A 14,510-nucleotide genomic window follows, 5' to 3' on the forward strand; every position below is an offset into this window, starting at 1 on the left:
AATGCTTGAAAATTTCTTTGATTATGAACCCACTAGTCCTACTCTTCGAGAATATATTTGTAAAGAATGGAGTGATGTGCCTAGTGTTTTTTTGTAACCGAGTGATTTGAAGAAATGTATTCATCTACTGACTTTTATTTTTTATTTTTGAAAAAGGATTTGATACAAATTTTGTCCAGAGTTCAAACCAAAATGTGGGTGTGGTTTTTGTAAACATAAAATCTTAATTATTTCTTATAAAAGGAAAATGTAATCACCTATTTGTCCAGTTGTTTGACAAACAACTAGCTAGTTGATTCGCAATCGTGTGAGAGCAGAGGGTGTGCCGCCAGTTCCGCAAAATGGAGGTGACAGATATGATTATTCAACAATATCTACGTGCTCAGTTTTCAAAACATGGAAAGGTTCTAATTTGATCCTTATAAACGAGGACAACTGCCACACAAATTTGACCTTCAGGGATCATTAGATGCAAGTTTGGGACAAGTGATTTGGCCATTCTGGACTCTCCAAACAATTCCATCCCCTATGACTGACTGACTGACTATTTCGTTAACGAATTCTGATCGAGATGGAACATACATTACATTATTTTGAATCACATACTCGATCACGACATCTACCCAAATATTATTTTGGACTAGGAGGAACTCTGTCCAACCCGATTATTAGCACGAGAGAACGACATCATTGCGAATTAACAATACAAGTATACAACTAATTTATTTAGTTAGTCACATCTGGAGTTGTCGGTGTTAGCTAACACTTCTGTTGGGCCAACAAATTTCCGGACTACACCACAAATCACGGATTCAATCGAGTAGGGTCTCTGCTCAGAATTAATATGAAAACTCCCTCGCCTCATTGAAATATCGAGCTACCTCGAATTGGCTAAGAGTTATATGTACCCTATCAAATTTTTTTTTTTTTTTGATATGGGATTTAAATAGTTAAAGATTTCGATGTTAGGAATCGAAACTGGGTAGGCTAGCTTATAATAAACAAGCTTAACCGGTTATTCTACGTGAAACTTTTATATATCTGATTCTATTTGAGATGAGCTTGAACGAGTTGGCTCTAACTTAATTCGGCTCAATTATATTTTTGAGACTAAAATTCTAAATCTACTTAGCTTATTTAGAGCTCGAGTTAAGCTAAATAAGCTTTTATGAGTAGACCTGTTATTTTGATGGCCCTATGGTCGATCTAGCCTCTAGATCTCAAATAGTTTTACAATCATGTCAATTGATAAGTTGTTCTAAAATAATATTAAAAAAAGTTGAAATATATTTTAAAAATATTTTATTAATTATTTAAGAGTCTATAGGTTAGTTATAAGCTAGATAAATAATCAATATACACAGGCTTCCTTAAACTTTATATCCAATATACAATACAATCAAGTCTAAAATTCAAATTATTTTGCCGTCGAATCATCACTTCTAGCTAAGTATTATTGAACCATCACCCTAACCCATCTTACCGCCGAGCTTCTCGGAAGTCAAGCTAACCACCACTAACTAAATAATTTACTCGCGATAAGTTTGTTTGAAATTCAGTAGTGAATTGATACCATCCCAATTTCGCAAGGAAGGAACCGGCGTCAACTATTAATTTCCTTGGAACGAGGGAGGAAAAGAAGACGTCCGTCGCCCGCCCGACCATTTCCTTGGGACTAATGAACAGAATAATAAAAAACAGGAAAAAAAAGTCGGCGAATCCCCAACAGATTAGGGGTGATTCAGACAATTCCGCTTTTTGGCCACCTAACCCGCTCCTACCCCGCTCCTACCCACACACGCAGACGCAGTATACCTCCGTTTTGTTGTTCGGGAACAAATAATAACACAATATCCCATGGGATGGCCGCCCTCTCGGCGACTCGTTCCTCTTCCCTCCCTCCGCTACGACTCTTCACCTTCCGTGTATGGTCCCATTCCTTTCCTTCCCTCAATTCTCCTTCCCTTACCGGAATAACACGCGAATAAAACCATTAATTTACCTGTTCGCATCCAATTCCTTCCCTCTTCACATCTCATCCATCTCTTGATCGATGCGCCCCCTATTTCGGTTCTAGCTTCTTCTTCTTCTTCCCATGGCCTCAATCCGCCGTACTCTCTCTCCGTCTCTCCACCACTACCACCACCACCACGATCGCCTTCCCCTCACCTCCTCCGCTCGACTCTTCTCCCCTTCCGCCGCCGCCAAATACTCCCACCACTACGCCTCTCCTTCCACAAACCCCTGGAGGCGGCCTATCCTTCGCTTCTTTCTTTGCTTCCTCATAGGCTTCTTGCTCGGCCTCTTCCCCTTCGCTCACCTCCATTTCGACCTCGACCTCGATCTCGATCTCGACCTCCACGACTCTCACCACTTCTCCTCCGAACCCCCTCCCCACCCTGATCTCGCCTCTCTCGTCCATCGCTCTCAAGAAGTCAACACCGGCACCTTCACCTCCGTCGTCGAGCTCAACAAGAAGACCGACACCGAGATCCCGCCGCCGCATTACAATAAGCTTCTGATCGTGGTGACGCCGACGTACAATCGAGCGTTGCAGGCATACTTCCTGAACCGGCTTGCTCAGACGCTGCGGCTGGTGCCCCCGCCCTTGCTCTGGATCGTGGTGGAGATGGGGGCCGCCTCGCCGGAGACCGCCGAGATTTTGAGGACGACGGGAGTCATGTACAGACACCTTGTCTGCAAGCGCAACTCCTCGGAGGTCAAGGACAGGGGTGTCTACCAGCGGAACACCGCGCTCGACCACATCGAGCGACATAGGCTCGATGGAATCGTCTACTTTGCTGACGACGATAATATCTATTCGCTCGAACTGTTCGAGCGAATGAGAGAGATCAGGTACCTGTCTTGGGAGTAGCTATTCCGTATCTCTATCTCTTACTTGCTTTTGCCTCTTCTTCACTCAAACTTGAGGCTTCTCAAAATTCCTTACATGTTGCTCAACCCATATTTTGATTCGATTCGGGAATTATAATCAAAACTTGGTAATTTTAAACAACTCTGGCCCCTAAATTGGATTAACTTGGTTGGTTCGGTTGTCAGGAGTTGACGCTTGGGAACTTGGAAGCAACTGTTCCATTAAACCATCAGTTAGATGTATCTTGATTGTGAAAACCCTTGAAAGTTCTCAACGTGTAGTTACTGCCACATGTAGTCCCCTCACATTGAAGATATTGTTGATCATAATGTACTGGCTTCTAAGCTGGTTAGAGAGCACAAACAAGACAGCAGGGAAAGAAATTGAGGTGGTATCACCGATAATCTTTAGTTTGGGATTTTCTATAATCCAACCCTTTCCACATCTTGGATGGAATGTCCTTCAAGTAATTATTCCACTTCCATTACTCGTCTTTTCCTTCTCTCACTCTTAATTGGCACCAGGAATCATACTCTTACTTAAAAGCTAGTCATATCTTTATGTTGACATCAACTTGGTACACCAAACCTGGTAATGTCTATGTGGGCTTAATTTTTAATGACCTATTTTCAGTGAAAAGAAAATAATATGTATTGTCTTGTGGAACTATGCTATGCTGCAGGAACTTTGGTACTTGGCCTGTTGCAATGCTTGCTCAAAGCAAAAATAAGGCGATTCTAGAAGGCCCAGTATGCAATGGCAGGCAAGTTATTGGATGGCACACAAATGAGAAAAGTAAGAGACTTCGCAGATTTCATGTTGATATGTCAGGATTCGCATTCAACAGCACTATGCTGTGGGACACAAAGAAGAGGCTCCATCTCTCCTGGAATGCCATTAGGCAGCTGGATACAGTGAAGGAGGGTTTTCAGGTAAGATTCATAGTTCTTTAACTGCTCTTGTTCAAGATTTTCAGCTTGGAACTTCTATGATGCATGCTAAGTGTAGACCTGAAAAAAGGAAAACTAACATCTTAAGAAGAAATATAGCTCTTTATTAATCTTTAAAAATAGGAACCAGAGAAAGTCTGCTATATGAGCTATTATGTTTAGAATATATTATATTGGGGAATACATGATTATAAGCTGCTGTCTATGTGTACGCGATATTTGGATTTTTTAATAGAGCATTTCCACTCAGCCTAAACATATTAACCCCTCAAAAAAGGAAAATCTCCTAAATTCTGATATACTGTTAACAAATTTCATCATTTACATATGTGCAAAATCTCCAGAACTTGCATAAATGTTGGCATAAAACTTTTAAATTTTTGGCCCTATTATTAGATGACTTGCAGATGAGGAATATTCCTCTTTTGAAGGGTAAATATGTAAATAATCTCAAGGTGACATGCAAAGCGTACAATAGCTTTTTCGAAACTTAGAAATACATGGCATTGTTAGCAGTTAAGAAATTGATCTCTAAATCATTATATTCTAGTTATTTAGAAATACATGGCATGGTTTAAAGTGTTTTTTGAGGTCACTGTTTTGTCTTTGCAAACTTTTGCTCATGTTATAGCATAGAATGATAGCAATATAGGAACCTCAGTTCTTGTTGGTGTTTAGGGGAAATTATAGAGAGTTACATCACTTGAAGTTTTCACTGTACAGTTCATCTTGCATGCCTGCACTATTTAAATGATGCTTAGAGTAATGGCTGAGAATCTGTCTTGAACTCTTTTATAGTTATCAAATGTTTGTATGTCTATAGATTAAACCACAGTTTGAAATATTGGGATTACAATTGGCCATCTGAAAAAACAATACATATTCAATCATATCAGTTGTTTTGGCTGCTAGTTTGGATTTTTGTATCAGATTATTTTTTAATTACATAGAAATTCTAAAAGTTATTTTAAAATAAAAAAAATATTTAAAAGCTTCTGTATTTATGGCATATAAGTGTCAAATAGAGCAAATAGCTTTTCATATACTTTCATCATCTGATTAGAACTACCGTAAATATTTCTTATAGAAGTCCACAAGTTGAAATTTATAGTATGGATCTAGAATGAAAGCTATAGCTAAGATAACACTGCACTTAGTCTAGTGCTTTTCAAATTTGTCACTCATTCGTGTAGTCATGCGACAAATAATACTGTCCAAGTTTTGCATACCTTCAACTAATTTAATTAGATCATAAACACCTTACAAAAATATGTGTTAGCTGTAGAATAAGTTGATTGAGAAAATATGCATGTAACATCATAATACAACTTTAAATACTTGCAAATCTTTTATACCCTACATTCTTCTTAAGATGAGCAATGCTTATAAATTGAATCACTCAATTGCAAATGAAAAAAATGTGAAAATAAAACAGATAGCACTTTTAAGTGCTCGATATGTTGAATTCCCTATTATGGGTACATTCTATCTAAATCCCTCAAAGTCTAAAGAACTTGTTTAACACAATCTAAAAACTTTTATTTCCTTCCTTGTGTACCTTTGACATACTTTATGCTTTCATGACGTTTGCATATAGAATCATTTATTTTTTTTAAACCTTTTTGGACAATTATATGAAAGATGTGAGTGCAATAATGAGCATTAGAGAATTCACTATTACATAATTGAGTAATTTTGAAAGTGAGTTGATTTTTTAACAATGCAATGAACAAGCCGTTTGTGAAAGCATTATCTAGTGTTATAAAAAACAACTTTCTTTCTATGATCCATTTGACCAACAATGTGTAAAGGACTATATTCTATTAGAAAGAGCAACTTCTATGTGTGAAGTTGGCATTGTACAGAAATTAAGTCTTTTTTGTAGCTTAAAATTCTCATCAAGTATGCAATGAGATAGAAATACCCCTCAATGGTTATGGAAATCCACAAATTAGATGTCAACTTATCCTCACAAGAATTGCCTGTAGCAAAGTTTTAACCTTTTCCTTCTCCCTTTTAGAAATTTTTGAAACATGACTTTCTTGTGTTCCTACTTATGTGTTTAACACCATCACATATGTAAAAGCATATGGTTGTAATAACTTCATAATCAACAAATAGAAAAGATAATTCATGCTAAAGAATTGTCATTGTTAACATCTCACAATAATTATACTGTCTTATCTATCAACTGAAAAAATACAATCTACACTTTTAAAATAAAGAGTAGTATCCACATACTTTAAAAATATTGCCCCAATGCTCGAGTATATCAAAAAATTAAATATATTTCTCCTATGTTTTGTAGTCCACATATCACGCATCAATGTACATTTAAATTCATTTCAATACTCTTTAAATGTCTCAATGTACGTGAAGCTTATATATCTTCGACTCAAGATATTTAGTAGCAATATCATTTGAATTAAAAGAAAAACATCAGGTCCTATTGATCTTATAATATTCCACATAATATGATAATAAAGACTATCAAGTACATTGAAAATTTATGGTTATAAAAGAAAAATTTAGAGATAGCTCTACTGATGTGGTTTTTTGTATTTTTATCCCTTTGAGAGTTGTTTTGATAGTGGTATATGTACGATCTTTTTTTTTTTTTTTGAATATATATATCCATTGGTTTAATATTTCTATACTCTATTGTAATACTAGGAGTTCTAGAATTATTGTTATCATATTCTCTTTCTTTCTACATATGAATTGATTTAGATTTTTGAAAATTACCACTACTTCTCTCATCTCCTCTCTATGTGCATTTATATATTTTATTGCTTTCCTCATCATCATTTTCACAATACTCACTATTATCATTATCAACGTGTTTAGAATTATGCATTAGTTCTTAACAAAACTATTGAATATCTTTATTTTGCAAATTATTTATTTTTCTTTTTACCTATTAGATAAGTTAACATCTGTTTTCTGACTTCCATAGCTACTATGGTCTAAGCTATCATATTTCTATCTTTTAGAAAAAAAATTTCATATGATTGACACCCTCATTCATTTTCTTTTTATATCTGTTGTATTTAACATGTCTTTTATTTTACCCAGTGTTGTATTTTTTGTCATCAAATGTTGGTAATGTGTGGTTTCTCTTTTGGAACCATTTTAATTTTTAGTGTAAATCAAACCTAAATAGAATCAAATTCAAAATAATTCACAAAATGAAGATAAAATAATTTCAAATTTTAAAAAATGAAACCTTTCTTGTCTCTCTCATACTCAGTTTCTCCCTCTCTCTAACAAACAAGTAAAAATGTAAAACTCTCTCCATCTCTCTACCTCTCTCTCTTTGTTGTTGCGACAGAACAGAGAGGGAGACAAGTAGAGAACTTCCTCCCACTCACCGTCTTTCTTAATCTCTCTTCCTCCCCTCTCTCTAGCAATCTCCTATCTCTTTCTTCCCCTTTTCTTTCTTCTCTTTCTCTTCCTTTGTTACTGTAGAAAACTTACTGCAGTAATAGAGCCTTTCCACTCTCTCTCTAGCCCCTCTCTCTCCTTTGGTACTACAGCAAAATGATTCCTAATAACAGAGACAGAGAGAGAAAAAGAAAGAAATAGAGAGGGAGGAAGACAACGAAAGAAAGAGAGTGAGAGTAGAAAGAGGTGGGGAGAGAGAAAGAGAAATTGGGGAGTTAGAGAGAGAGAGAGAGAAAAGGAAAAACATAAAAAGAAAATAATTTTTTAAGGTTGCGGAGGTTGAGGTCGTTGGATCTTGGTCAGAGGATCTCATCGATGTTGACGGAGGTCGAATCTTGGTTAGAGGAGCTCATCGTATGTCGATAGAGACCAGATCTGTGTTAGGTGGTTGTTGAGGTTGATGGGAGAGAACGAGTGAGAAAGGCAAGAGATTTTCTCTTTCTTCTATGGCTTGGGGACATAAAATAATTGATATTCCTATTTAATTGGAAAAAATCCCTATCGAGCGGTATCGACCAACACTCCGATCTAATTAGAATTGCATATAGGTCGATCCCATGCTAAAACTAGTTGCAAGGGTGGTTTTGACCAATTTGTCTGGGGATTGACCGAAACTTGGATCATGCTTGCTATCTGTCATATGTTATACACCATATAATTTGCATGCAATTTTTTTTATCCCATTTTTAAGAAAAATGTAATGGTTTTTAAAACATATGAAGTTTGCTTTTTTTTAGCCCTTGTTTAATTTTATATACCTATTGTGATAAGTGGGAAATGAGTAAAAATATTCTCCAATGTTAGTGTTCACATTATTACACTGAGATTTTCTATAAATATTCAAACCACATATAAAAGTCTGAAAAAAGCAATGCAAACAATATTAGCAACAATGTTGCGAAAATCGCTTGCATTATACTAGAAGCCACCCACCCGCTTATGAAGCATAGATATGGATACAGGATATGAGAATATGGAGATACGGATATAAGGATAATGTAAATTCTTAAAGGTAAGATACATATACGGTATGGATACGCTAATAAATAAATAATATATTTTTAATCTATTGTCAACTAATATAACATATGGTAAAAAATGATTATGTCTTAAAAATGATAAGATAAAAAAAGAAATAAAGCTACAGATTTAATACCTACATACCTAAAACTTTAGGATAGTATTGTAACTAAAACTGATATAAAACTAAAAATTTTGCAAAACATTGAAATCTAATTCAATTATTAATCTACAATTAATTTGGATCTATAAATGACTTTCAAGTTATATGTTTAATTTATTATCAAATAAACAAAGCCTTTAAATATCATGAAGGATTGGAAAATCATATAAACGTATATATATAATATATGTTTTATAATTTATATCATCTGTTAGCAAAAAAAAAAAATGATTGGATGATAAGAAATATATCATAGCAGTATCCCTCTGTATCGACATCATATTGGAGTATAATCCCACCGTATCAATGTCATATCGGAGTCGTATTAGAAACAAAATTAACTTTTTTAATGCCAACACTCCTCTAATTGTATCTAATACGAATTGGACTGTATCGATGCTATATCGGGATCCGATACATATCGGATACCGGTACGAAGGGGTAAATGAAATATCTGTTCTTTATAATCGTGGAAATTGTACGACATGGAAAGACTACTGATAATTTTGCAGCAAGACTGCTGCATAGCAAAGAATATCTAGTTAACCCTCATAGATCTATCCACATGTGAGACAAGAATTCAAAGGTGTTCACTCTCATTCTATTACTTCTATGGATGTAATCTATGAGAATAGTCAGACATGGACAGTTGGACACATGGTTTCTGAGAAGAGGGCTTAATTGCTTTTTGACCAGTTAGCATTAGACAAGTAGGTCGAAAAAGGGACATTTGAGTGTTGTAAATCTGATCAAAAAATTAATTCCAGATCTTACCTAGGCAACAAAGATCTCAGCAACCTAGATATTATTCAAGTCTAAATTCAATCAAAAAGAATATTTCACTGCAAAAAAATAATTGATCAGAAAGGGTATTTTGCTGCAAAAACTTTGAAAAATCAAGAAAGAAAAGAAGACAACAAATCCATTAAGTATAGAGGCAAATAGAGAATATCTCAGCTCGTTAGAACTGTCGGTGAGAAAGAGAGCGAGGTGAGGAAGGTCTCACCGTCTCACCACAAAATAACTTGGGAATTGGAGTAAGTTAGGGTTAGGTATTTAGGCTGAGAACTTGGGATGGTTATATATATAGTTGGATGGGTTAGTAGGTTGCCCGGACCCAGTTAACCTAATTAATAAATCAGTCATATCTGGCCAGATGATGAGTTAGTGGCTTAAACTCAAATACAACCCAATTAATAATTAGTTTAGCCGGGTTGACTCCTTTATGACCTGAAGCTGATTATATTAAATCCAAACATATTTAAAAGCTAGATTATTGAGTCTGATTGAAATTTGCCATCCCTAACCAACTGAGAAGATCTTGCCCAACTATTGGTTAGGATTGTATTGGTTAAAAAACATAGGAAGGTCCCCCCCCCCTCTCTCTCTCTCTATATATATATATACTTGGTCAAATACAGTGTTTTGAAAAGCGGTAAAGGCGACCGCCTTGGCGGCCGCCATGGCGGGGCGGTGCATCGGCCGCCCCGCAAAGTAGCAATGCGGCCTGCCAAAGGCGGGTAGGCCGCATTAGTGCTCGGGGCGGGCCGCTTTGGCACCTAGCGGCTTGCTTTGGTGCATGGCGGCCCACTAGACGCGGGTCGGGTCGATATACACGGGTAGGATTTTGGCAAACTTTAAAAAAGAAAATAACATCGATCTCCTCAATCTTCTCTCTCACTCTTTCCTCCATTTCTGCCCTAAGCGACAGCACAAGCGGCGGCAAGCGGCAGAAGTAGCACAAGCGGCAGCGACGGCGAGCGGCAACGGCAACGACGGCAAGCGGCAGCGATAGCACGAGCGGGAACGGCAGCAGCGACAAGCGGTGGCATGAGCTCATCCGCACCTGTTGCCCTTTCTCACTCTTTCGCTACAGCTTTCTCTCTCCGGCGATGAGATGCTGAGCTATCTCTCGCTCTCTACTTTCCTCTTTTTTAAGCTTTTTTTTCTATATTTCCAATTTTACCCCTACTATAAATGGATGACAGACTGGCATTTAAAGTGGTACTGAAGGGTAGTGTGGGGATTTTTTTAATTTTCTAGTTTTTTTAAGATCTCAGTGATTGTTAAACGAGAAAAAAGGATTAGTTATGATTCTATTTTGGCTACTTGTAATTTTAGTATTAATTTTTAGTTATATTAGAATATATTATATATCATATATAATTATTTTTAATTTTTTCTATATTAAAATACTACACCGCCTTAGCGTCCGCCTTGGCACCCGCCTTCCGCCTAGGCGCTAAGCGGTGGGGTGACTGCCCGCAATCCGCGGCCGCCTTTCAATACACTGGTCAAATATGTTAAAAACCTAGAGAAAAATCGAGAGATTTAGTGAAATCAGATATTGATGTGCACACAAGTAGTCCCTTTTTCAAATCTAGAAAGTCATTTTGGTCCAATCATTTTTGTGGTTCGAAGTAGACACTAGATAAGCCAATCACTCATTGGCCAACTTGGTTGTGTTAGAGTTTGTTGATTCAATATGTGCATATCATCCTTATGCAGGGGCATTCTAATCTACTTTGTATCATTCCAATTTTAGTAGATGTTCCCCCAGGAACGAATTAGAGTCTGTTTACTGATCCTCCTAAGGTACACCTGTAGTTTTGCCAATTTTTTTTATTGCATTCTGATGACATCCGAGACTTCCATTACCTACTTTTAGACTTATATATGAACTAAGTAGCTCCAGGCTAGGCTATTTACTATCTAAGTGCCTTATAATTAAATCTGATCTGAAATTTAAAAGATGTTATTGTTGTTTTTCCCCCTAACTAGTGAGCCACAATGCAAATCTGTGTCATTGGGCTTTCTATGTAGCAAAACCTCTGCAGCCAGAATGCGGAGTAAATAGTAATACAAACATTTAGTATTAGAAACTGAAGGTTAAGTTCAAAACTTAAGTTAATAAACACATTGATTTTTTAAGAAGCACTGGCATACCCTCTGCTGGTACCCGGGCTTTGATAGGCAAGATTTGGAGTGGAAAAAGTAATGTGTAATAGATCTAGGCCTTAGAGATGGTCCTGTTGGTAGTCTATTTGATGCACCTGCTGTACTGAAAAAGCAATATTTTGGGTTCCATACGCATAGAACTGGCATTTCCTGTTGATGTTTTCAAGGATCTAAGTTCAGCTTTAAGTCTAACTTAGCAGCTGTCAAGGTTTCATATCTTTTAACATATTTTGGAAGTGTACTTATTCTTTTAGAATGATTTGAGTATATTTTATCACTGCCTCTTTCATTTCAAGACATATTGTATGAGATGTAGTATGACTCTTCTGCAGGACTATTATAATCCTCCTTTTCATCCATTAGGGTCAAACAAACGAACAAGAAATGATGTATGGTGGAACTGCAAACAACATTCACCTATGGAAGTGCAAGAGCATATGTACAGTTTTGTATCGTTAAAATTGTCTATGAACACATCACCTGAACACAATTGACCTATGGAAGTGCAAGAGCATATGTACAGTTTTGTATCGTTAAAATTGTCTATGAACACATCACCTGAACACAATTCCTTTTTCCTTACCTAATAAACTATCTAAATATTATAAAAAATAATGACATGCATGTGATTTCAGACTATTGAGATCTTCACAATGTTCACATATATTTTTGCTTGTTTTGGGAAATATAAATTAACTTGATGATCACAATGTTTGCAGGAGACAACATTTATAGAGCAGCTGGTAGAAGATGAAAGTCAGATGGAAGGCATACCTAGTGGTTGCTCAAGGATTATGAATTGGCATCTTCATTTAGAAGCTAAGCATCTTGTCTATCCTAAAGGATGGCAAATCTCGGGGAATCTCGACGTTGTTGTTCCTCTGTAATAAGAATTGCAGCTGTGGTATACCTAGTTTGACAGGTAGATTATTGGTGTCAAGTTTTTTTCCCCTCCATTTTCTTTGTTATTGTTAGGCACTAGGCAGTTTTTATGAGATGTGTCAATATTGAGTATACAGGAGAAAATTCCCTTATTGAGGGTACAGCAGAAAAATCACTTAAGCCATTGCTATGAGAAGACTCCTATTCTTGATATACTGCTTTTAAGAAGTGCTTTTGATTTTCAATCGTCTAATTTTTGCTGCTGTGATAGTAAATAAGACTGACAAGCAGGATGTGATATTTGTAGAAATGATTTCATTTTACCTTCTGGTTATATATTGGCTTGCGGACTGTCTTGTGATTTGCCTTGTTTATGGTATTTCTCTGGTTTAATTTTGCAGTGGAGTTTTCTAATAGCATTACTATTTATCAGTTCACTTCCTAACTGTTTCTTTGTGAAAATTTCCAGCAACTCTTTTGACCAAAAGTGAGAGTGGGCTTTAGTTCTAGTGGGCTTTCACAAAAGAGCGGACGGCTAAAGATCGACCCTGGCTCACAACTTCAAAGATTGTCTTGAATTCTTTTCAATATTCTTTCTAGAGGAAAGACCATCTTGACTGTCATACTCATTCTTATTGTGTAGAAGGCATACATACCCATTGGTGTACAGACTAAATAGAGTCGTTTTTGTATCATTCCTGTTTACCTTTTAGAGGTCGTCTATGTAAGAAGCTGTTTTCAGCAGCAATTTTGTGTCTGATTGAAGACGATTATGAATTGCTGCTCTTCTACTTATTTATTTCACGCAGTGGTGATTTTATGTCTTGTTTGAACTAGAGATGTGAATTCTTGTCTGAAGTCGAAATTACATGGACAACAGTCTGAGAGTAGGATTGGGATACGAAGAAAACAAATAAATGGCTAAATAGGAGGGAGTTTGGCTCGTGGGGAATAGCAGCCCTTCGTTTTCGTTAGTGATGTAGAGGCAGACATATTGACAGCCTGATACTCTTTGGACCCATGTTGTGTTACTTTCAAAGAAAATTAATACCAACCTTTGTACCTAGCACAAATATGCATGATTTATTGGTTTTCCGAATGAGTTCACAGGACGGATGGACAAAATATAACAAATGGGTAAGATGCTTATTTAACTTAAATGCATACAATAACCTTTATTGGCGTAGAAAATGTGAGTATGCATTACCACATAATGGGAAAGATGTTCATTAAACTTGGAGATATACAATAACCTTTATTGACATAGAGGAATGTGAGTAATGCATTACTACATATGACTGAGGTCAAGTATATCAGTACAAATATAACTGTCTATCTTCTTGTGTACATGTGTTATAATTAGACATTCAAAGTGCTGATACAAACCAACTTGGACATCTATAATCATATAGTTAGGGTGAAAACAAATTAGATATGGATTGGATAGTGATTAATCCACATCCGGAATTTTTTATTTTCATTTTTTTGCTTTGAAGTTTGAATATGGATATTATATATAGTTACCAATATATAGACCTATATCTACACTAAATGGATAAGAATAAAAATATGATAAAAATCGGATTTTAAACGGATTCAAATTGGGATTGATACAATTTTATTATTTGTATCCATTTAGATCTAATCTAAATCATATTTGTCAAGACGTAGTTTGTATTTGATGTATGTTGATAACCCTTTAGTGTGAATATGGTCTTAGATATTGGTATCCTACTAACTGTATCTATAGTAAAAATATGGATGGAACTATTGATTAACCATTATTTGACCTATATCTGATCTAGTACTATAGGAATGTAAAGAAAGAGAGTGGTGCTGTAGGAATGGAAACTCTAAAACATATTTTAGTTAGTTTCAACCTAAGGGTGAATTTAGGATTTAGTGATAGTGATCCGATTGATTGGTTGATTGGTTGTATCGAGAGGAGCAATTTCGAGGGAACATCGGTTGATTGGTTGATTAGTTGCATTGGTTGATTGGTTGTAGGAATGGAAACCCTAACTTTTCCTAAATTCAATAACAGTGATCCGGTTGATTGGTTGTATCAAGAGGAGCAATTTTTTGCTTTTCAGAGGATATCGAAGGACCACAAGGTGAAGTTAGCAAGTTTCCATTTGGAAGGATCAATCATTCTATTGTTACTGAGCCGTTGCTGTGCATCGAAATCTGTATCACTAGGTGACATTCAGTGTCAACC

At 36.2% G+C, this 14,510-nt stretch overlaps 1 protein-coding gene and 1 non-coding gene across 3 annotated transcripts; one reads left to right on the plus strand and one right to left on the minus strand.

Annotated features, from left to right (window-relative positions):
• Nucleotides 1-1,810: 1,810 nt before the first annotated feature.
• On the plus strand, nt 1,811-13,125 carry LOC140760919 (probable beta-1,4-xylosyltransferase IRX9H). 2 transcript variants are annotated; one of them, XM_073098010.1, is made up of 4 exons: nt 1,811-2,856; nt 3,558-3,807; nt 11,743-11,849; nt 12,130-12,288. In XM_073098010.1, exons 1-4 carry the CDS (start codon nt 2,096-2,098, stop codon nt 12,143-12,145), a joined length of 1,134 nt encoding a protein of 377 aa, XP_072954111.1. In that variant the 5' UTR covers nt 1,811-2,095; the 3' UTR covers nt 12,146-12,288. The 2 variants fall into 2 exon arrangements, with proteins under 2 accessions (XP_072954111.1, XP_072954110.1); XM_073098009.1 differs by lacking the exon at nt 11,743-11,849 and adding an exon at nt 12,762-13,125 and having other exon boundaries at nt 1,815-2,856; nt 12,130-12,332.
• On the minus strand, nt 10,919-11,016 carry LOC140761815 (U6 spliceosomal RNA). Its single transcript, XR_012104630.1, has one exon. It is a non-coding gene; the product is annotated as a U6 spliceosomal RNA (small nuclear RNA).
• Nucleotides 13,126-14,510: the final 1,385 nt, after the last annotated feature.

Source organism: Typha angustifolia, chromosome 6, assembly GCF_048772165.1.
Source record: "Typha angustifolia cultivar Huaian chromosome 6, ASM4877216v1, whole genome shotgun sequence".
Taxonomy (NCBI): Eukaryota; Viridiplantae; Streptophyta; class Magnoliopsida; order Poales; family Typhaceae; genus Typha; species Typha angustifolia.